At 47.5% G+C, this 24,145-nt stretch overlaps 1 protein-coding gene across 8 annotated transcripts in view; it reads right to left on the bottom strand.

Annotated features, from left to right (window-relative positions):
• Positions 1 to 24,145, bottom strand: part of SLC8A3 (solute carrier family 8 member A3) — a 113,307-nt gene that overhangs the window by 10,631 nt on the left and 78,531 nt on the right. For 4 of the 8 annotated variants that reach the window (XM_036383832.2, XM_054515163.1, XM_036383833.2 and 1 more), the window contains 2 exons: positions 13,068 to 13,174; positions 2,263 to 2,280 (listed from right to left, as the gene is read on the bottom strand). In XM_036383832.2, coding sequence (XP_036239725.1) covers positions 2,263 to 2,280; positions 13,068 to 13,174 — 125 coding nt within the window. Of the gene's footprint in view, positions 1 to 2,262; positions 2,281 to 11,591; positions 11,696 to 13,067; positions 13,175 to 24,145 lie in introns of those variants that run through there. The other 4 variants (XM_036383836.2, XM_054515164.1, XM_036383839.2 and 1 more) reach the window with 3 other exon arrangements.

The raw sequence follows: 24,145 nt of genomic DNA, 5'->3' as shown, positions 1-24,145 counted from the left end.
ACTGGAGTACCTTTGCACTTTGGTATCAAGTATTTCCCTGTATAAACAATATAAAGAGTGATAAAAGAGAAGGTCAAGAAACCCCCAGACTCTCAAGTCTCTCCACAGCTATGCCATGCTACTCTGAAGCCTGAACAGTTGGTGTTGGACACGTGGCCAAGTGCTGCATGGCCTTGCAAGTCTGGCTCAGAGAAAGAAGAAATTTGGAAGAAATAAAGGCTGAGCAGAACCAGTGCCCTGCCCAATTACTTCACCTTGTGTAAAATTCACATCCCTGTTTTCCTTGGGAGAGCCCTGCCAGGCTGGGGGGGTCAAAGTCAGGATCCCTCATTTCTTCCCAGGTAAGGGCTCTTGGGACAAGAGAGGCATTGTCACTTGGGCTCATCCATCAGGGTACCCACACTTTCTGTGAAGAGAAGGGATTACTCTTGTGAGCAGGGGCTGTGCAGCTGCTGGCCCTGCAGGGGCTGCCAAAGCGGTGCCATGGGAAGAGGAATGCCCCAGGGCTGCAGAGGAGACCCAGCAGTCCAGCGACACATCCCCAGGAATGGGATGCTGCCCAGGAAGAGCTGTGCAAGCTGCTCCAGGAGGCAAGGGATGAGGTGTGGGACTGACAGATTCCACTGGAACATTCAATAATGCAGTTTTTAAACAAAGATTCCCGTGCGCCAGTGTAACCTAAATCCAACATGACATGGACTAAACGAGGACGTCGCTTCTCTCCCCACTGATTAGCCCTGATTGCTGCTGAGTGACACTCCAGCATGTGCCTGCTTGCTGGCCTGCTGCTGGATTGAAGCACGTGTGGGGGCCAAGCACCACGAGCCAAGCGCACGTCACATGCACAGAGAGCACCCTGAGGCAGCTCGGCAAGGGGGGCACCCCAGGGACCCCTCAGCAGACAGAGAGGAGGCTCCCCCTTACAAAAAGTAACTTTTTATAGCTGGTGACCAAGTCCTCCAGTAACAGCTGCCAAAAGCAATCAGGCTGGATCAAAACAGAGGGAGGAAAGTTATGTTATTTTAATAGGAATTATTTGGTTCCCAGGGTTCTGATCAAATTAGGCAGCTACTGAATTAAAGCAATGAAATTACTGGGAAGGAGGCTGTGCTCAACTTATTTCCAGTCCTCCCCGATCTGAAGAGGTAACAAAGGAAACTGTCCAAACCATTCCAAGGAGTTTTCCATAAACACCCTAAGCTGGTATTTGGGGAACTGGGGATTTCTGCCTGCCACTAGCAATTTTCTAATTAGTCCAATAGAGGGCTCAGGACATCCCCTGTGCAGCAGATTTGGCATCCTCTGAAAAGGGGCCAGACTGAAGCCTGTGTGGAAGATGCTGCTCCTTGGATTTGCAGCACAGCTCAGGCATCAGGAATGCTTTGGTTTTCAGGCCTGCTCGCAAACCTGTGGGATTTCAAGCTCCTCTCTTCACCCTCCATGCCCACCCTTATCTTTCAAGAAATGCTTCTTTAGTGGAAATTGAACAGTAATCACATCTGGAATTGAAGGAATAACAACAATACAGGAGGCATACACTGCACCACAGTAGGATAAAGACAGACCAGTGTAATGGGGATTTCAGGCAAGGAAGAGGGGCTCTGTATTAATACACATGAAATCCTGACACAGGGACAGGAGATGCAGAGTGCAGAACCAGAGCTGAGGGTGAGGAGGGAAATGGTGCTGATCATATTCTGGTAGTACTGCTCTGGTGCTGGGCACACCCTGGGGACCCCCTAGGATGGGAGGTGGACAGCACAGGGGTGAAGGGACTGAGGGGTGACATGTGATCCTCCATGGGAAGGGGACACCTGCACAACCTTGTACCCTTACCCACCCCAAGCAACACTGTCCCACACTGTAGAAATGCCACCTCCCTGCAGAAATCCCTGTCTTCCCCTGTGCATCAGCACAACCCAAGCACCAGAGCTGCCTAAAGAGAGTCTCGAGTCACAGCTTCAGACCAGGTATAGTTGCCTGTGTTGCTTTGCAACTCTGTCTGGATCATTTCCCCCAAACTGCCAGGAAAAATGTGGAATATGGGAAATGCTCTTAGATGTCAGTCAATCAATCAATCAATCAATCAGTCAGTCAATCAATCACTGTTATTTTCTTAATTGTACTGCTCTTAACTAGACCAGACACAAACATCATGAGCTGAGGTTGTCTACAACACAGCAAACACAAGTAGGGAGGCTCTGACCAAAAGGGACAAAAAGAGAGCCAGAGCAGCCAGAGGAAAGGAGAAAAAGCACTTACCTTGTGTGAGCAGTAGGGCTGTGGTGAAAGAACATGAGAAAGACAGAGAGAGAAAAGAAAAAGAGGGAAGAAGTTAATATCTACCAGGAAAAAGCCATTCTGCAGATGAAGGCTGTCAGTGAGCAATGGACATGGTGCAAGGCAGCGTGCAAGCTCACCAGGGCTGCATGTTGGGCACAGGCTGGGGAGCAGACACCACAGCAGCAAGATGGAGAGGAGACTGAGGTGCTCCAGTGAGCACCACGGCACTGGCTCCCCAAAGTCACCCCTTCCCCCCAACAAAGGCAAAGGGATGGGATGCAGCGGGGGGAGTGGCAAAGAGGGAAAAGGAAAGGGGAGAAGGAGGGCAGCTACACTTGCCACTGGGGCCTGACACAAGCCAAACTGACCCAAAGGCGTGGGAGATGCCCCTGCCTAAGCTGGGTATGTGTGGTTGTGGCAGGGCTTGGCACAACTGAGGAGCCCCAACAAACCTGTAGGTACTGAGAAGAGAAGGTGATGGGCAGCTCATTGAGAAGAGCAGCATCAGAGGGAGGCATTGATTAAACAGACGGCCTCCAATGTTAAAAGGGGCAGGGGTAACACAGCTATGCATCATCCCCCAGGATGATGCCCTGGCTCACCTACACCTATCCCACACCCCACAGGCACCACTTTCAGAGGCTCAGGGTACCTAGACGAGCTTAGCCACATGTAGAGCATCACTGTTTCTGTCCTCCTGGATCTCTTTGTTCCAAATTGCTGATCTGCCTGACAGTGCTGCATGGACACAGGCCATGCAACATCACCATAGTGGGATGCAACTGCCTGTCAGGAAATGTGACTTCATGGTCTCAGGAAATGTGACTGCATGGTCCTCTGAGATTTGAGGTGGGAGGAAAAGAGGAGAAAGGAGAGAAGGTCCTTGCAAGAGATGACCTTACCCTGGCTCTCCATAAAGACACAGTCCAGCCCCTTTGGCAGTGACCCCCTGACCCTCTCCTCTCTTGATTTCTCCACTCCCCAGAGCTGTCACAAAGAAACATCTGGCTGGATCCCTCTGAAGTATAACCCACAGACAGCCACAGCTTACATCCAGGTATCAAACCAGCTGCAGCTGAATCCATATAACTAAAAATCTCAAACACTCTTTGAGAGGGGCCAAGCACCAAAGCTTTAACTTCTATTTGTTTTTCAAACAGCAAACCAATCCCTGAAGACTTGGTTGCATGTGATGACAGTATTGTAATTACTAACACTTATTATCATGCACTTTTAGTCTCAGAAGCTTAAAACTCTGTACAGAGTCAGTATTAACAGCCCTATTTGACAGATGGTGAAGCAAGCAAAAAGAAGCTAAAGGGAACATTTTGCAAACTCAGAAGCGGGCTGGAGTCCAAAAGTGCTAATTTTCCCAGCCTTGCCGGTTTGGACCTCTGAAAAGCAGGCACTTTTATATAGATGCACCCAATTGTATCTGTGCCATTTGAAAGTGATTTCCTAAGCAATTTATCAAAGGTCGCACAGCACATCCATGGCAGAGCCAGGGAAACTAATCCTGAGTCCTGACACCCAGTCACTTCCTTGCTCTGTTGAGCAGCAACCATGGGCACAGCTTTCCCAACAGTCTGCAGAGAGACACTGACCCAGTCAAGATCTTCATCCACTGATCCGCCTCCTCAGCTGGAAGAAGTGTGGGCAACCCAAGAGATCTCCCTTGTCCATGTGGGCAGGTAGAGGCACAGTGAAAGGTGAAATGAAGAGGCTCCTTGCTGAGCAACCCTTCTGTTTCAGGGTCAATTCCTTTTGAGAGTCAAAAACTTTGGGGAAACTATTCATGAGTACGTTCTGCATTAGGTACAGTGCCACTGAGCCACAAGATGCAAAGGGATGTTTGCTCTGCCTGCACCTCCTAACATCCACACAGCTCCCTTGAAGTCTCCAACAGGCTCATCAGTACCCCTGGTAGCATGACTCTGGAGATTCCTTATAGCTCTGTCCTGCTGCAGTTCATGCTGTCATGTGACCTTCTTACTGTTCCATGGTCTTCTGGCTCTCCAGACAATGTACAGAAATTTAATTTGCCTTTTGCAATTACAAGCATTAGTACAATGGGTCAATTTGGTGTTCAAATGTAATATAATGAAATATTACTGGGACCCTAAGCTACTGTGGCTATTAAAAAAACCATTGGTTCCTCATGTTTGTTAAAACTGTTATTATACTGCTCTGGGATTTGAGTTTATTTTTTTCCCCATTTCCTTGTGAGCCTGAAAAATAACAATTTTTCTCCCTTTCACTTATGATATGATACATGAATATTTGAAGAAGCCTATAAAGCTATGAATGAAACATCAAGAATACACCATGCAGAAAGCCAAAGGATTCTTCTGTCTTTATATTTCTGAGTGAATGCTGTGCATGCAAGCAAGAAAATGATTTCACGGACTAAAGCTTTCTTCCTGCACACACATCTGCTAATGTGCCCTTAGCCCTGACCTGTAATGTTTACTGACAGCCCATCTGGGGATGCTGTACCTGTACCAGCTTCACTGATGGCCTCCGTGCTGCTCCCATCCCACAAGCCTCCCTCCACTCTCCCCAGCCTGGGCTGCATCCCTCCAGCCCTCCCCAGGGCACCTCTCCCTCTGCTGCACTGTTGCTCTGCACATCACGCTCCTTATGGGGCCAAGCCAGGCCACCTCACTGCTCTTGGCATTTCAGGTAGTCTCAGAGGCTTAACATGTGTACTCTTACAGGGAACTGCTAAAATTAGCTCAGCAGCCAAATCCAAAATAGCAGTCCCAAGTATCCCTTACCTAACCCTTGCATGGTGTGACTGTGGACAAACACGTGTGCCTGCAGATAAGGGGGCTGTGACGCCGACTCACCCAGGAGGACCCACAGCCTTTAGCTCTGGATCCCTGCTCCTCCTTCACTGGGGTTTCTCTTCCCTGAAGGCTTGGTTTTGACTAGGTGAAGTCAAAATTGCATGCATGAACTCTGCTTCCCTTGCCACCCCTGAAAATGGACAATTTTAACCTGAATTTTAAAAAGCTGCTAAAAATCTGTGTACTAATAAGCCATTTATTCTGCATGGTTTTGGCATACTTTGAGGTCAAATTCTGCTGTGACATGCATGTTGGTGTGGGTTACAGATCAGGAATTTCATCACCTCCTGTGTTAACTCCAAAAAGCTTAAAGCAAGAGGAACCAGGCTTGGGATTGAAGCAGACCAGCAATCCAGCAATCCTCTGTTTACAGCAACCGGATGTGCTGAATGTGTATCCCAGCCTTTTTCTAAACAGTGAAACATTTTTCTCTGCTGTTTACCTCACTGAGAGATTTGACTATTCTGCATGCTTTATTCTGGACTCATTCTTCATTAACATAAATCTTTTCTAATCAGTATCCCTAAAGACTTAGAGAAGCCACTGTGTAGATAAGAGGATCCTTGTTAAAGGCCTGGGATTTAGAGAGGGAGTTGCAATGAGAGAGAGGAGGATGAATTTTGAGGAAGTTCTCAGTCCCACAGCAGGGCAGTCAGAGGATGTCACAGGCAAAGAGAACACACTGCCTCCACCCCCTGCACACTCAAAGGTGACCAAGAAGTGCCCATGTGAAACACAGGCTCCCTTCCCAAAGAGATAATGGTCCCCCATCTCCCAGATGTAACTGTCCGCAGGCTCTGCCTCCAGATTTGCTCACTGAGGTGAGTAAAATGTTTCCCTAACAGATTGTGAAGAGACCTAACATGGGGTTTTTTACAGGCTAAACAAGGCAGAGATTTTGCAGCATTAGCCTGAATGCTATTATTATTGAAGTCAACAGCAAAGCTCTTGCAGACTCCAAGAGACTCCTCTCCATCAGGAGAATAAGGAGCATTCAGCCTTATCACAGAGCTGTGAGCAAATTATTAAACCTTGAGGGAATGAGGTAACAACAATCTAACATTTTTTTCCTACTCTCATCAGCAGCTGATGGAGTTGATGAAGGAGTTTCTTAGCATCTGTTCACACTTCAGAAAACTGCAGCACATGTATCAATACAGCTTACCTTAAACAGGTATAGATCTTTGTAACGAGTCAAATAATTTCATCAATATTTTGATATAGATAACTTGATGGATTAATCCAAGCTGGGAATCCTTCCTTCTTTGCAATTCAATCCTTTCTCTGTGACTCCCAGTCACATCCTCCCTCTGGGCACAAAGCTTTCCCATCAGAGGTGCTGACACTTCATTAGAAGGAGATGTGCTATGAGATTTGTCTGCACCAGTTGATTCTGTGCTGGGAGAGCTGAGAAGACTTCAGACAAAATCCTCCCAAGCCAGGGCATGCCACCCAGCTGATAACAGTGTTTGCCAGCCATCTGCACAGCCATTTCCAGCAAAGTCATATCTTGTGGGAGACATGCTTTCTGAAGCAAAACTTCACATGAAGGTTGTCAGTCCCTTTCACAAAACATAACCCTCAGAGTCAGCCTTCAGGTATCAGCCCTGACATTGAATCTGCCACAACTGTGCCATGAATTCTCACAAGCTGATTCCCAGTAATCCTCATGCAACATATTTTTCCAAATGCCATTTGCACCATTATCTGCAATCAAGTGAAATCTTCCAAAGTAGCCTCACTTGCCATTCAGGCTGTATCAACACTAAGATTAGCCACAATTTAAGCAGATGAGCAACTTCATCTAGGGAATGCAAAGCAAGTTCTTCTCCTGTAATCCAGGGCTGAGGAAAAACTGTAAAAGCTGATGTGTGAAGAAAGTATTACTCCAAAATCTTGCTGGGACAGCAGCAAAATCTGCATTCTGAGTTGTGAGCTGACATGATAGCAAAGATGCTATGAGAGCAAGAGTCAAACCAACAGACAGCATCTCTTCATAGAGGAAGACACTCACTTCCCTGCAGGAACCCTTTAAAAAGGTGCTGACAAAAGGATGCCCAGAAATATGGTGAAGAGAAGCGCAGCACTCAGTAAACAGGGATTCAGGTTATATGACTTTGCATATGGAGGAAAGGTGAGACAAGAAGGATTTGAAGATTAATTTCTTAGAAATGGAAAGGACAAAAAAAGTCAGGAAACCTGGAAAATGGCCAGGAGGATAGGGAAAAGCAACATTTACCATCCTGGCCAAGCAAAGAATATGAATCTTTCTCTTTGATTTCTTTTTACTCATTCACTTAGATACAACAAGCTTGCAGCAAGCACCATCTTTGCCAGTGCTCTGTGCATCTGATATGCCACTACTGAGTCAGCACTGGTCGTCATCACAGGCCAGGCTGGCAAGATACCAATCTCAGATCTGTTCTCATCTCTTTGAATTATTGGAGCACATCAACAAATAGAGCAGCTTTAGTAAAACTATTTGATGTGATTTGTTTGGATGATCAGAAAGACTTTGAAAAACTCCAGCTGCAGAAAGTGATTGATGAAAAAGAACAGATGACCTGTGAGACAAAGCAGATGTAGCATTTATGTAGCAGAAGTAAGTGGTCAGCTCTTCTTACAGCAAGGGTTAACAGCTGAGTGTCCCAAGGCTCAAAGCAGCATGACTCATGTAACTGGGGATGAACAGTGAGGAGCAGCATCTGCAGATGATGCAAAATGTTCCAGTTCAAAGGCTGTATCAGTGGCTGGTCTGCATTTTTTTATGCAAGCCCTGGTCAACCTGAAGATAGGCATTTGTGTTTGCATCACCACAGGAACACTTCTGTGTAGAGATGATTTTTCCTCCAGTAAGGTGCTAGCAGATGCAGAGAGCAAGAGCAATAGGATGAATGTCATGCTGAGTTCTGGCCCTCATAGAGACTATCCTGGAGACCCCTGTGGCCCACAGCTCTGATCAGGGCCAAGGAGAAGTTCCCTTGACTGGAGGTGACTGCTTTGTATTGGCAGGTGTACAGGACAGCACAGACAGTAATGCAAATCAACGGTGTGGTAGTAAGCCCTGCTCCCACCTGCCATCCTCCTCCACTGCATGTCTGTCAGGAGCCACTGCCACCACAGCCTGCAGCAGTGTGGGTACCCTCAGGGACAGCACACTGGGTCTGAATAGCACCAGGCTCTGGACCAAGTTCTGCATCCCAAAATAAACCACTCAAACTCTGCCCCAGGGTGCTTTGAAAAGCACATACTACTTCTCCCTGTCATCAGCTCTGCCATCACTTCAGGGAACATTTCACCCTTGATTTCATCACTGCCACCTTGTTTGTATCCCTGAGGTAAGCTTGGAGCTGCCCTCTGCATGGAGAAGTCCTGGGCTGGCTGCAGGCCCTCAGCACAAAGCTGTGGTAGTGCAGGCACAGCTAGCTGTCTCTGCGTGACCTGGACTGCAGATTACTTCCAAACACGACTGCCATTCATCTGAGGTGCCCAACACCACCCTGCTTTCAGAGGAGCCAGGAGAGGTTTTGAAGATGCTGCAAATAGCTGAGAGCATCAATCCTCCTACAGCACCGAGGCACAGGCTCAGTGTGATGGAGCTAAGGGAGGAGTAACAACAAAACAAGGACACACTGTCAAGAAAACCACATCTTTTGCAGCACTGGGAACAAATGCATGAGTAGCCAAAACCCAGAGAGACTCTACCTCAAAAGCTACCGGGTCTGGGTCCCCAAGGAGAGGCAACAGCTGTGCTTTGCACTTGCTGTGTGAATCACGCGGGGGTACATCCATCACCACAACAAAACCCAGCAAAGCCCCCGCTAGGGGACTGTGGTGTGGGATTTTCCCCATCTGTGGGCACAGGGCAATGGCAGCACCCACATGATGCCAGCAGGAACACGCGTGCTGGAGCCAGCACAAGCATCCCCTCCCAGCGCTGCACGGCGCACGATGCCCCAGCACGTGCGAGCCCGAGCGTGGCCCAGGCTGCCTCCTCTCCGCCGGGAGCCAGCTGGTCATGCATGAATTCTGTGAAGCTGCTGGCCACAGCATCTGCTCTGGATCACTCACAATGCTCTCAATGGGAAAGCCTCTCGTAGCTCCTTATTCTTCATGCCAGGCACAAGATAGGCTCATCGGAGGTGCCGCAAAGTGCACAGAGTACAAAGATCCCCAGTACAGAGCTGGGGGATCTTTCCAGATGCCCTGGATTTAGTGTAGCGACTGTGCCACCTTGTGCCAGCAACGTTTACAAATGCAGTTTAATCTCCTGCCTCTCATATTTTAAAACCATGGTGCTCTCACTCTCTGGCTTTTCTCTAATGAGGCCAACTGGGGCCCTGCGTCTCCTCCCTGGCATGGTCCTTTACTTCCTCCAGGGTAAAGAGGGTCTGTCCAAGGGTGTGCCCTCACCTACTGGCCTGCAGGCTCTGTGCTGCAGATCAATTTAGTCCAGCTCTGACCTCTTCTCTGCCTCTTGCAAATCAGACAATCACACTGACTAGAGCTGATATAGATGTAAATAAGAGATATATGATACAGCAAACTGGCTCTGTAGTCCTAGCAACAATGAAGACGTTTTACAACTGGTCCACTTCCGGGGGCACTTGGGTTCTTTCCAAACACTTGCTCTTATTCAACCAAGTGCAATGTGACCTGTATAGGAAAAAGAAATATGGGACTTCATAAAAACAGCCCATTTATGACTCTATATTCTGATTCTGCTCATTGTTTAGAAAAGGCTGCAGGATTCACAGAGAACAGACAGCTGAGAAAAAAAATCATTGTGTTGCTCCAAGCTACCAAGCAGGAGAAAGCCACGGGCCTGTGATTTTCCTCGTGGACCTGCTGAGACGGAGGTGGGAGACCCATGGACAGGAAGACATCTCCACACATGTGGAGAGGAGACCCCAGTGTGATTCTAGGACTGAAGACTTTGATCCAGGATTTGGCCTTCACAATGCCAAGAAGAAATCTGAGCACGCTGTGGGTGTAGTGAACTGACAGCTACATGGATGCTGTGGCATTATATAGTTCTTTTATATGATGGAAAAAAGTAGTAAAATAACTAGTGGCTACAAGCTGAGGCCAGACAACTTCTACCTAGAAGCCATGCTCACATCTTTACCCTGGTGGGCAACTGATTGCTGGGACATACTCCCATGGGATATGGCAAGGTTGATCACTGCTTCTGCTCAAGGGCAGTTGGATTTCAGTGAAAACTGAGGGCTTGTGCTTGACAAAGTGAAACCTGATATCCCTCATTGCCTGTGGGCTGCAGGAGGCAGTCTAACAGTATTAAAGTACGGGTTTACGTTTTACAAGTCCATGGATGCTGTATGATACTGAAATGCTAATGTAACCTGTGTCTATCCTGAGCATCCTATGGAGCAGTCTATGGGAGCTTGGACTGGCCAGAGGGCAGCTGCTGTGCTGGTGAGGTAAGAAACAGAAGACATTTCAGCAAGGGAGAGCTGTGCTGTGCAGTGCATGGGCAGCAGCCAGGTGTCCCACCACCAACAGCAGCACCTGAGAGCAGAAATAAGCCTGTGGGCACACACATTTGGCTCTCCTCTGTAACAGGCACCCAGAAGGATTTGAATTCCTTTTCGTAAAGTGCCTCTGTTTAAATCTTGGCCCTCCTAGGCCACCCTAAAGCTAGTGAAGCCAGTGGCAAGACTCAGTGAGAAAGGGGTCAAACACATATAGGACAAGAACAAAGGTAGATGTAGGCAAGACACAACCGTAAGTCTGGGTTTATTCCAGCAATGAATCCTGGCCTCCTGGGAGATCCTGGGTCTCACTTCAAATGAAGCAGGACCTCAGTAGAGCTTCACACCCCTCACCCTCACAGACTGTGATTGTTTGTGACACATTTAAAGGGGTTTTCAAATGAAAGACATGAAGAACCATTTAAAAAAAAAAGTAAGTCAAGTTACTTCACACCTTCTCTCTTCTCCTATGGACTTTTCATCACACTTCATAGGGACCCAAGAGCACCAAAGCAGTGCCACTGGAGGCAACAACAGAGGGAAGGACAGGGGAGTACAGGAGGAGTTGAAGGGGGCAGCCATGCATTTCACCCTTCTCTTGCCTTTTGCATTCCCCAAGGTCCTGGCAAAGAAGCAGGAGCAGGGAGAACAGCAAAGGTGTGCTCAGAACAAAAAACAGATCAAGACAAGGAAACCCAATCAAAATAACACAGCCTCCGAGACTCAAGCATTGCACAAAAGGAGGATCAGAAGTAAGCTAGGCTCTTAAAGGCACAGAGATGACACTGAAACAGAGTAAGAGCAGAATACAGGAGGGCAAAGAGTAAAAGTCAATCCCTCTACAGGAGGAGGAGAAAAGGAGGAAGGGTAAGGAGGAGAAAGAAGGTTATATTTTCTGGATTTGGGGTTTGGATACTTGATTCTGATTTTTTTCTTTTTTGCATTTTTTTCATAAAGGATCTCACACCTGATATTCCTCGTTCCATCCATTGCGGTTCACCAAGGGCAATGAAGAAATTCTCCTGCCTTTCGTATTCCTCCTCATCTACTATCTTAACCCTTATGGTCTTCCTGTAGGGACAACAAGAGAGACAACCGTGTACAGCGGGTCAGCTGGCTGGAGGCGAGGCAGCGGCGGCGGCGGCAGCGAGGGCTCCTGGCACGCAGCCCCTCCCGCTGGGGCGGCGTGCGCTGGCCTGCCTGTCGGACACAGCATCCTCGCAGCGGCTCCTTGGGAGCGGGCTGTTAGGGGCGGGGGGGGCTGGCAAGGGAGAGAGGAGGCAGGGAAAAGTGGGAGGAGGACCTTGCTGATGGTTAGTGGAAGGTGACTTCTGCAGCACATTTTTTTTCAGTGTCAGATGGTAATGGAAAGGGTATCAGTTGCCTGAAAAGCATCAGGGACCACCACCCTGAGCTACCCACTGCATTTTAGCTGGAGGACCAATTTCTTCTTACCATTAATAATAAATACAGTAATAATACCCTCATGATTAATAATAAGTCTGCAAAGACTCTGGGCCGGGAACCTGAGGAGAAGAGAGAGACACATTCCCCAGGGTGGTGAGGTAGGTCTCTGCCAGTGGCTACAGCTCCACCAGCTGCTAAGGAGGCTGCTGGTTCTAACTCCCATTTTTAAAATGGCACATCTTACTGCTTTCTCTTCTTGATAGTATCCACCCATCCTCCTGTCCTGTTCCTCAAATGAGGATGCAGTCTTCCCAGGGGATGGACAGCTTTGCTCACAGGGGACACAATGGGACAATGCCTCCAAGGCTCAAAAAGAAATGCCCTGGGCACTGGAGAAGGTCTAGCCTCTTTCCCTTGAGGCCAGCTTATCTGGCCCCCTCCACTACCCCTGCAATGTACACAGCTGCTGTGAGACCTCAGGCAAACCAAAGCAGGCCCTGGCTCTTCCTTGCCCTCAGCTCCTGCTCCCAGAGTTGCTCTGTGACAACCAGACCAGTGCACAGCCTTTGCCCACTGCTTCTCAGAAGTCACAGAGCTGCTTCTCTGCCAGGCCTCAATTCCTGTGTTTTTCTAACATGGGTCTGACTGGAACAACCCATAGGACCAGGGCTGGGGAATGATCTCCTGAGATGCTGGATGTTTCTAGCCAACATCTTCCCACTGACACTACAAAATTTTCTTGGGCCCTCCAGTGGGGGTGGCAGAAGGTTCCTCTCAAGTCACCACAGAAACATGGACAAGCAGGACTGCTCTCCATCCTTCTCTCTCTGCTCCCCTTGCCACTTTGCCTCTCAGCAGCCCCAGCACCACTCCCCATGCCACCCCATGGGTACCATGTGACACAGTGTGCGTGCACAGCAGTGTTTAGGGCAGAGCAGTCAGAGACAGAGAGACATCAGAGGAAGAGAAGAGGAGGAAGGAGATGGAAGAGAGGAGGAAAGAACGTTAATGTTAGTCTGCAGGGCCAGTACTACACCTTTCTGTAAACTCATATCCACCATGCGGGGGCTCATCAGCTCAATGAAGAAATTCTTGGTTTTTTCATACTCCTCATCATCAATTACCTTGATGTGAACTGATTTGCTGTGGATGGAAAAATAATAAGGGTCATAAAGGGGAGAGGGGAACAGAGAAGCAAAAGTCAAGGAAGGACAGAGTTAAATGGGTACATTAGAGAGTCAAAGTTTTCTCACCCACTGAACATACTCAACATGGCCCTTTGAGAAAGGCTAAAGCCCCCCTTCTGCAAGCAACACTGGCCAATTTTCTGTTTAACCCAAAGGCAGAATGGCAGGCTAAACTAGAAAGTGAAGTTAGACAAAAACAATCCCCCAGCAAACTGGCTCAGGGCTCAGCCTGTGGGCAGTGAGGTCTGATGGCCAGCAGAGAAGCAGGCTTCCCTCACCCTGTTACCCCTGTGCACAGACACACACACGCACACACACAAGCACACACACCCTGCTGGCACCCTGCTGCTGCCTCAGCTTCATTGGCCTGCTCTGAGAAGTGCTGGCTGCTGGAACTGCTGAGCAGCTGGGCAGCAGATCCTGTGTTTCTCCTTTCTTGTAAGTTCTTGTAAGTTCTTGTAAGTTCTTTTACCATTTTGTAGGAAAAGAAGAGCTCACTCTGTCATGGCTTCCTTCACAGCAAATACATGCCTTATGCAGAGTACTGTCCCACAACTTTCACACCCAAACAGAACAAGAGAAACAAGTCAAAGACTGCCAACCCACTGCCTCCTTACAGACAGGCTGCACTGACTGTTGCAAGCTCAAAACGACCCCTGCATTCCCCTCATTCTGCCAGTGGCTGCAAAGGTTCATGCAGTCACATCCCTCACTTGTGACTGAAGACATCGATGCTTTCATTCCAAGCTGGCATAAGCCCCTCTTAAATACAACACTGTTGGCACATGTAACTCCTCTGAATGGGTACCTACTTGCCATCTTGGGGCTCCTGGACTGCTAGTTGAACCCTACCCCAAGCTGGAACTGCATCTTTTAAACCAGAAGTCAGTTCCACATAAAAAGTGTTTTCCTTACCTCAAAACAATTGCCCTCCTGTAAGTGAAAGACCCCCTGCTTCCTACTGCTCTGGTCCCACACACAGCCCTGACACAACAAGCTCCTCTTCTCTTTCCTGCCCATCCTTAGCAGTCAGATCAGGCCCAGGTGCACGTTGTGCACAATCAGTCTTGACCGGCAATGGGAAGGAAGAAAAGAGCAGGACTGGCAATCACAATCACTGGCAATCTGGACAGATGTAACCAAATTCACATCTCTATGTGCCTCAGCCTGTAGCCTTTGCAATTAAATCCTGTATCTTTGATCTCACAGTGCCTCAGAGAACAAGCAGTCCAGCCCCGCACCCTGGGGGTGCTGTGATCCCCACCCTGGGGATGCTGCCACAGCCATCAGCCTCTGGAAAATCATCACTTCAGCACAGAACAGGAGAATCATCACTGCAGCTTGCATTCCTACTGGTATCAATAATGACCACAAAATTATTTGGTCATCCTACAATTTGACACTCAAGTCAATTCCTCCTGCATTCCAGTTGTGGAAATCCTGTTCCCTGTGCTGACTCTGGTCTTGATCTTGGTCCCAACCCTTCTCTTTCAAATGATGGCACAGGGGTGGGAGAAGAGTTTGGACAATGTCGGCCTATCCATCAGTGCAGGAATATGCAGGGAAAAATCACCTCCAATTCTTCTTTCTGAGCTAAATCAGCTTTATTTTTGCCAGTGCTTGCTCTACCCATACCCCGCACCAATGCCAGCAAGCCTCCTTTCCCTTCTCTAGGCTCCTTCAATCTCTGCTAATCTAGCCTGAAAGATTTTAAAAGGTATTTCTCTGGTGTAAATGTTGCTGCTCTGCCAAGACTTCATCATGATGATTTTTTGTTTAATTTTTGTTGGAGATGTTGAATTTGGCTTTTGAACCAGATTTTATCTGGGCCCCTGATACTTTGCAAAGCTTGTTCAATTTGCTGAGTTAAACCTACAGCTGATTCATAGCTCTGATCTTTTCCTTGCTCATTACTACAAAACAGAAGGTGGGATTTTCCAAAGCAGCCAGTGCTTCCTGGACGTGGGTTGCTTTTAATAATCCCTTTCATAAGTACCATTGCTTATGGTTTTTCCATTCTAGGAGCTTTGAAATAATCAGTATTGCTTGTCTGCAAAAATTTGGAAAAAACGCTACAGACCCTGTTTCCTGGGGTCAGTTTATGTACTGCGACAAAGCTATTCTAAGGCTTTGTACAGTTAATATTCTGCATGCAAACCATTCCTTCCTGCCTTCCTTCCTTCCTGCCTGCCTTCTTTCCTTCCTGCCTTCCTTCCTCCATATTCCTACCAAGTAGTTCCACAGTGCTGAGACTTCCTTAGAATAGTCTTTGTTTTAATGTAAAAAAAACCCAGTTATAATGAAAGAGAAAGAAGGGTTGCCGGGGATCCCTAGAAGCTAGCATGGCAAAGTGCTGCCTTTGCAAAAGCAGGTCCTCTTAAGTCAGGAACACAAACCTTCTGGGCTCCAAAACCAACTCAGCTCTGCTGCAAACTGGACCACTACCACACACTCAAGCATCAGGTGGCTTTTCCAAAAAGAGAGTCTGAATTTGGTTAGCAAACCAGTAACTTCCTGGTTTCCTCCTTTGCTACAAGCTTTTAAGGAGAAAAGAACCTTTTACCCAGCTCTGAAACAACAGGTGAAGGACAGATCAAAGCAACAGGCCAAAGTCATAGGTGCCCTGCATGGACATAGGCTGAGCCTTGCACCCCCTCTCCCCATCTGACTGAATCCCAAAGGAGGTGGTGCCTGACCTCTCCAGCTTTGCTGAGAGGTGGTGAATGCCCAGAAGGTCCTCCACCCCATCCTCCACCCTTGGGGATACAGCAGGAGCCCAGAGGTGATGCTTGAGGCCAGGTGTGGTGGGATGAGGGTGATGGGAGCCAAACTGCAGGCACTGCCAGCTCTTGCTCCAGAGTCAGGATGTTGCCAGACCTCCCTGTGCAAGGGGGAAAGGAGTAGGGCAGAACTTGGCAAGGACTGTGCAGTTACATGGGGAGGTGGGCCAGGGCCCATAGACCCAGTGCCACATAATGGGGAGCAGTTAACCTTTCCCTGGGATTTTGTGGCAGAGGGAAGAGCAGCATCCCTGCTCCCAGGCCGCTCTGCAGCCTGCACAGATGGGGGCACAGTGCTGGGTTTGCTCCCTTGAGAGGAAGTGCCCTTCTCTCGGCTGGCTGCTCCCGTGAGTGTCACCACAGAAAGGTCAGTGCTGACAGAGTGGGGGTGTGCTGGCCCATCAGGCCACCCCTCCCAGTCCACTGTGGCTGGTGAGGGCTGCCCTTTCCCCAGCTGTGCAGCTTCCCTACCTCTGTGAGCATTTTGCTCGTCTCCAGGCCTATGAAAGCAACCATAAATACAGCTGCGTCCTGAGCTGTCATAAATTGTCTGGAGGCCAAAACACAGATTGCTCCCACACAATCTCATCTCTCACCTACAGCCACACTGAGAGCTGCGTCCTCGGAAGGCAGGAAGAGTGGAGGAGATGGATGGAGAGAAGGGCTGGAGTGTAACGCTGCCCCGGGAGGACATCACGTTAATGTGAGAGATGTGACAGAAGGACACCGAGAGGCAGAGAGCGTGTGGGAGCGGGAGGCTTGGGAACATTTTGCTGCAAGAACATCATGACAGCTTCTTGAAATTAATGGAGGCAGAGGCAGGCACGAGGGGCTGGCTGTGCAGCAGCCCTGATGGGCATGCTCACCACCATGGGAAGCAAGGAACCTTGCTCAGCTGAGCAGCTTTCATTTCCCAGCCTCTGGCCACTTCACATGGACAAAGGAGGACACTTTCCAGCCTTCCCCATTCTCTCTGACAGTTTGACTGGGGCCAAGACACACCTCAGACAGCTCAAAAGCAGAGAACAACAGAGACCATCTAAAAGCCTCTCCTGGCAGCAAGGAGCCACTCTGCAAAACACAAAGCCGCACTGTTAGCACCAAGACACAGCATAGTCCAATCTCAGCACCTGCATGACTACAGTGAAGGGAAGGGCTCTTTAATTCAGGGCTTGGTGCCAGCTTTCAGCAGACTGAGCAATGCTTTCAATCTGGCCTGTGACACAGCAGGGCAAACCAAAAGCCAGCACTCTCAGGGAACATCTGGTCATATAGAAGTGAGGATAGTTGCTCACTTGCTTCTTTTTCTCTGAGGTCATTGCAAGCTGCCACCCAACAGCCTTCAGATGAGGTTCTGCTTTCAACGTACACTTAGAAACAACCACTGGTTTTAAATGTCAGGGATGGAAAAGCTCCTCTGGGGAGCAACATTAAGAATGAGATTTCCCTGAGTAAGCAACAGAAGATGAAATGAATAGACATCGATCTTCTCCTAAAGGACTTTGTGCACATGATGTTGCTAAATTCCCCATCTGGGAAGTACAGAGGATAATCTATAAAATCATTTTATTTGACAACACGTCCACTTCCAACACATAAGGCAACAACTGAATGGTTATTTGATTAATGTGCTAGAAAATACTGAGTATCTCTTTGTGTGGACACTCTCATTTGCAGGAATTATTGCTGAGAAGTTTAAGAGGATGTGTCTTTGTGGGTCTGTGTGATTTTGGAATGTGAAGCAACTCTAAAAAGAATGCAAGTCAGGAGATGTCACATAGTGTATACCACTGAAACAGGCAGGGCTGTGCAAGGGCACATTTTAGAGTCCCTGGTGGGACACTATTAGCCAGGATGAAAAGCAGCCAAGACGGCAAGGTAAACATCCCTTTGGCAGTGAGATGTACCAGGAGATGTTCAGTAACTCATTAATGCGAATCATTAGTACAAACACTTTGGGTCAAGCCATTCTGTTCTTGACACATATCCTGATGAACCCAAATCTTCATCTGATTTGCTGTGGGTGGAAATTCCTGCAGCATGAAGCTCAAAGCCTGTGGTACCAGAATTACTCTTCCCCAGAGCTCTGAGCTGGTTTGGGATTTCACTGTGAAGCTGCAGATAGGGCCCAGCTACTATGCCAGAAGACTTCATAGAGCAGTCACAGTATCATAAAATATGCTGAGTTGGAAGGGACCCATCAGGCTCATAGAATCCAATTCCTGGCTCTGGGAAGGATACCCCAACAATCATACCATGTGCCTGAGAGCATTGTCCAAATGCTTGAACTCTGTCAGGCTTGGTGCTGTGACCACTTCCCTGGGGAGCCTTTCCAGTGCTCAATCACCCTCTGAGTGAAAAACTTTTTCCTGATATCCAACCTAAACCTTCCTTGACACAACTTCATGTTTTTTCCTCAAGTCCTGCCACTGGTCACAAGAGTGAAGAGATCAGTACCTGACACTTCTCCTCAAGAGGATGCTAAAGACCACAATGAGGTCTCCCCTCAGCCTCCTCCAGGCTGAACAGACCAAGTGATCTCAGCCACTCCTCACATGGCTTCCCCTCTAGACCCTTCACCATCCTCATGGCCCTTCTTCAGACACTGTAATTCCTCAATGTTTTTTTTTATTTTGTGGTGCCCAGAACTGCACACAAGACTTGAGGTGATGCCACCCAGTGAGGAGCAGAGCAGGAAAATCACCTGCTTTGACTGGCTGGCAATGCTGTGTGCTTGAGGCAAACCAGAAGGGATTAAATAAGGTTATAAATAGTGGGGATCTGTCTTTGCCCAGTTCACTGGGAGGTGGATATTAAACACAACAATGTGACAGTGCTCACAGGAAAGGTGAAGAAGACAGCAAAAGAAGCCTGATTTGATGCCCATGCTCATATGAAGTTGTGCATCAATAACCCAGAGTAACAAACTGAGCAATTTTGAAGCAAAGAATTATGCTGTCACATGGCACAGAAAAAGAAAAAAAGTGTTTGAAGGGCAGAATCATTAGATCCAAAACCAGATTCACTAAACTCACCAAGGAGATGGTGAGTGATCTTAATTTCAAGAGAAAATCATGGTAATTTAAGAACCAATCCAGATTATGACCAAGACAGGCAAGCTGCACTTTGGTCTTAAGATCATGTTTATGAAAGAAGATGTTTTGATTACCATGGAGATTATGGAGTGGGGGGACAAGTTGTCAAGCATTCAGCTGCAGCCACTGGCAATGGTCACTGTTTATTCTAGCAGAAAGGTAAGAACTGAAGGTCCCTCTAAGGTCTGACTAGATGTTGGTACCAATTGACTAAACAGGTGCCAACAGGATAGATGAACTGTCAGAACACAGTTTCAAGCAGATCACTGATGTGCACATTGCTGATGTTTGAGCTACAGAAGAACTGGTGCTGGTGCAGAAGCTGGAGACAAGCCATGGCAGGCCAGTTTCCAAGAACTGGCTGCATTGTTCATGAGGACCTTGGAAAAGCAGCTGTGCAAGAGTTATCCTACTTTGTGTAGCAAGCACATGGGGGAAAGCCCCAACAGCTTCACTACCAGCCAGTCAGGCTATAAAGTAACATAGTCAGAAGCCATCCCCAGAAAATGAGATTTTTCTCCTCTGTGTTTTCTCTTTTGTTGTCAAGTTGTTTTATGGGATAACCAGATGGTAACTAATTCTCTTTTAATCAAAATCACCTGATAAATTACTATAAGAAACTATCATCTTATCATTAAAATAAGGTCCTTTGCAGTGCTAATCACTATATGACCTATGTGTTTCTCCTGTCAAGCCTGAAGCCTTACAAGTAAGTCAGTTGATACCTCCATACTTAAGTTTCTATATCCATGCAGGGCCCATGGTCCTTATTTCTCACAGGGACTTGATAGGGGACAGTCCCTACTTGCTTTGAACTCCCAATGTGGAAGGTGCTACAGTGATGCAACCAGAAAGGTGGTGAGGGAAGACAGCAGAGAGAGCTTGAAGTGGTGGTGGAAGTATCATTTATTCGTATGAGTATCAACTTATTCTAGCTTCATCTGACATGGTTCCCATTTGAAGGAGCTGTGCACTTCTGTAGGGCACCTCCTCTTCCTTGCTAAAGTCTATTTACTTCATGGGGGAACTAAAAGGCCTCAGAAAGTATGTCTGCAAACAACTATCATCCTGCCTCTGGGCAGAGGCATTTCCACCAAGCCATTCCTGACTAGTAGGTGTTGCCCAACTGCTTTCTAATAGCTACATTACAAAGATGTTTTCTGGATTATCTTTCCCGATATTTCAACTCTTTACCCCTAGAAAGTCCTTTGTAATGTTCACCCAGACTGACAAGGCAGGAGGGAGAAGTGCCTTTGGCACTGCCTCCTGGAGTGGCTCCCTACGGCCCTGCTGTTCCTCCCACACAGGCAGAGTCTGAGACTGGCCCAGGAGACCCAGAGCCCTTCTGCAAGCCTCTATCCCTGCCACACATGCAGCACATGAGGGATCTCTGCTCCACTCCTGCAAGAGCCAGGGCCAGAAACATCCAGCTCTGCTATGGCAGCTCACAGGCAGGGGGAAAAGGTTCACTGGAGAAGACACCACGCAAGAAGTGGCTGTACCCTGAGGTGGGGACAGTGACCCCAGTCCAAAGCCTTGTGTGATCCCTCATGCCCACCCCTGGGACTGCGTGGGACAAAGTGCAGGAGCTCAGGGGCTCTGCCTGGCTGACTGTTAGCAGTAGAGTTTGTTCACATCACACCAGATCTCCTAAGGCATAAAGGAGGAAATATTGACACAGAAAGGCATCTTCCCTTTGTGTATTCCTCATGTAATCTTGGCTAATTAGTAAATTGGCTCATGCTTCAATTAGAACTATTGAAAATGCTTTAGTAGCTGACACATGATAATTAAAAGGACATAGTCAAGACTAAGAGCTGTATTTTTTAGTCTTGACTCGTATAAGAAAACTTTAAAGTGTTACAAGTAAAAGATTTACAGTGATAGCCATTTAAAAAAATAAATCCAAAGTAAAAAAGAAATTTAAAATTGCTTGTTATGGTTTCTCTATCCTAGATGACAACACCGAAGGGTTTTTTTTGTCTTTCTGGTCATCTTCATTTTTCAATTTGCGCCTGTTTTGTGCACAGCAGCCCAGCCCTCACTTCCCACTGCCACCCAAGACTGCCAAGAGACATGAAATGCTATCAAATTTACATGACAATGTTTCACACCTACTTTGTACCAGTGCAAATAACTGTACCAGCAATGAGAAATCAGAGCTGCTAAGTTGCAAGTGAGTCCATTAAGCACATCCATGCCATCAAAAGAAAAAAAAATCCTTAAGTGCCTAATAAATTCAGGGCAACTCAAGAGACGTGGTTTATCCATGTATAAGCCATGGGAATCACCATTGGAGCTAGTAAATGGCAAATTCACTCCACTCTCAAGTCTCACACTCAACTCGGAAACCCTGAAGCACCAAAAAATGCTCCATGAATGTCCATAATGCAGTCAGCCCTGCCAGAGAAGATATCCAAAGCACCCTATATTTCACTTTGTTCAAACATGATAAAATGCTGCAGCATATACAGGGTTCTTCAAGGAAAGATGTCACAGTTTGTTTTTAAGAATTTCTGCAAAAAAAAGGGAAAATCAGAGTTTGTTAAACCCCCTTCTCTCAGCTGAGTCCATGCTGCTGACCAGCTGAGCTATTTAAGTTAGGCTGTACAAGCATAGCAGCCCAGCTCCACAGGTTTTCTTTTCCTTATTCAGTTTCATTAAGCTACTTGCATTCGAATAATGAAGCTGTGCGTACAGACACATGCGGGCCCTTGTCTGGCCTGCTCCAAGTCAGCTTCTTCTTGCTTACCCTATGAGACTTGATGCTTCAGGGCCAGGGGAGAACAGACAAAATTTCAGCAGCCTGTGGAGCTATTTGTTGAGGTCTGTACAGTAAGTACATGTCTTGTACAAGCAATAATTCAACTTGGCAGCCCATGAAACCAGACAGTTGAGGTGGGTATCAGCCTGGTGTAGGTGCAAAGCAGAACCAGGGCCCTGGGCATAGACATTTTACCCCTCCCTACCTTGGGCAGATTCCCAGGGGAACAGCTTCACTGAGGAGATTCTGTGCCTTTTTTTCTCTTAGAAAGGAATTTCAGAAGGAGCAAGACTTCAACCACAACCATACTGTGGGGAGGGAGGAAGGGAGGAATGGAGGGACGGACGGAGGGAATGACAGAAGGAGGAAGGGAGGCAGAGAAGAGCAGGAAGGAAGGCAGGAAGGAAGGACATTTATTCCTTACTAAAGGTCTTTGAATTTTACTGCTTCCATCTGAGTCTGATGTACCAAAATAAACACCTATGATATCAAAATGCATCATGGGTATCAATGGCAAAAAAAAAAGTACTAGAGATCTTTTGTTTGCTCTAGAGAATGGCTCCAAAGCTTGACAGGGTGCAGGACCGGGAGTGCCCTGGACAGGACCAGGTAGGCTGGACTACCTCAAAGCCTCTTGAGATGTTCTGAGCAAACAGAAAATGGGGATTCAGCTGGAAGTGACCCCCTGTCCCACCACAGTGTTCCTGAATTCCCCCTGCAAGACAGATGCTCGTTATTGGCTGGTATTGGCAGATCAGTGCTTCAAGCTGTCGCCCCTAGTTTTAGACTTTTTACTGAAGGCATGTAGATTTGGAAGCTATATTTAGATGTCTTTCCTATTCTTCAGTAACAGGGTTGCCATGGAGATGCTGGTGAGGATGAGAAGGTGGGGACAGAAGGGGGAGGAAGTTGAGGAATGAGAAATACTAGATTCAAAACAATCCTCACCAGCCTGGGAAGGCTTTAAATTCCTCCTAGGGCAAAAACTGCTGGAGCTGGTAAGCCAAAAGGAGCCCCTGGCATTGCCTGACGGTGTGACCCTGCCATGCATTGCTCATTGCTTTGTCATGGCAGGTTTGAAGAGACACAAGGGGCTGGCCTTCAAGCACTGCTCCTTTGGGAGAGTGTGGCCCCCTTGACCTGAGCTTGCCAAATACAGAACTCTGGGAACTTCATGAATGTCTTGCTGCTGCCATCTGCTTCACAAGTTCATACTGACCCCATACTTGGTCAGCTCCTGCCATAGCTGGGGTGGCTTTGTCTCTGCTGCCAACAGTAGAGGTAGACAGGGTGCTGCAGCTGGGGGCAGAACTGCTCAAGTCTACCCAGAAGCATGGGGAAGGACATGCTAGCACACTAGGGACAAACAACCCAGCACAGGAGCCAGGCTGCGGTGAGAGTAAAGTGGACTACAGGCAGGGATTACAGGCTCTTGGTCTCTGTCTGCCAGGCACATCCACATTCCCTGGGATCACACTAGCTGCAGGCACAGATAGATGTGCAGATTCATACCTATGACATTGCTCTTCCCAGTAGAGACAACATAGGTGAGACTAAGGGCTCCTCCTAACATTGCTGTTCAAGACTCACTGTACTACAATTACTACACTGCTGATGTCACACTGCTGATGTCCAGGCATTAGAAAGATAAATTACTTGTTGATAGAATTTCCTTGCTAAAAGCTTAGGCCTTGATATGCTTCAGTGATCTCAGACGAAGGGGGAGGTTGACAAAGCTTGGGGAGAAGCATGCACTACTGATAGTGGACACAAAGAATGCAGGATTTCCAGGCCACAAGGACATTTGGCAGAAATCCCAAGATAAAGAAGAAACTAATAAAGCCAACGCAGCAACTGTGTTGAAATCAGCTGTGTCTGGGCAAAAGGTCATTTCAACAGGAGGAGATTGCAACCATCACTCATGAAGTACTGACTCAGGAAACTGATGGACTCAAAAGAAGAAAGGACTGAGCATGTGGACTAATTAGCATGAGAAGGAATGAAAAGCTGGTAGAGCAGAGGACTGAAATAATTTAACCAAAAGATGACAGAAAACTAATTAATAAGAGCACTAATATACAATTAATTAATTAGTTAATTAAGAGCATTAATAGGGAACTTGTAGCCAATGAATGTCAATGCCTTTGTTTGCTAAAACATATAAATAGTGAAAAGTTTTTACAGTCCATGTGCTAACTTTGTGGATTTGTCACCCAGCACGCCTTTCTGCCCAGAACTGTAAATCAGACAAACACCTCGATTCTGTGTGTGGATCAGCCTCTTGCTTA

The sequence above is a fragment of the Molothrus ater genome, chromosome 6, assembly GCF_012460135.2.
Source record: "Molothrus ater isolate BHLD 08-10-18 breed brown headed cowbird chromosome 6, BPBGC_Mater_1.1, whole genome shotgun sequence".
NCBI classification, from domain to species: domain Eukaryota; kingdom Metazoa; phylum Chordata; class Aves; order Passeriformes; family Icteridae; genus Molothrus; species Molothrus ater.
Note: the sequence above shows the minus strand (reverse complement) of the source record. Positions and strands in the feature narration are given on the sequence as shown.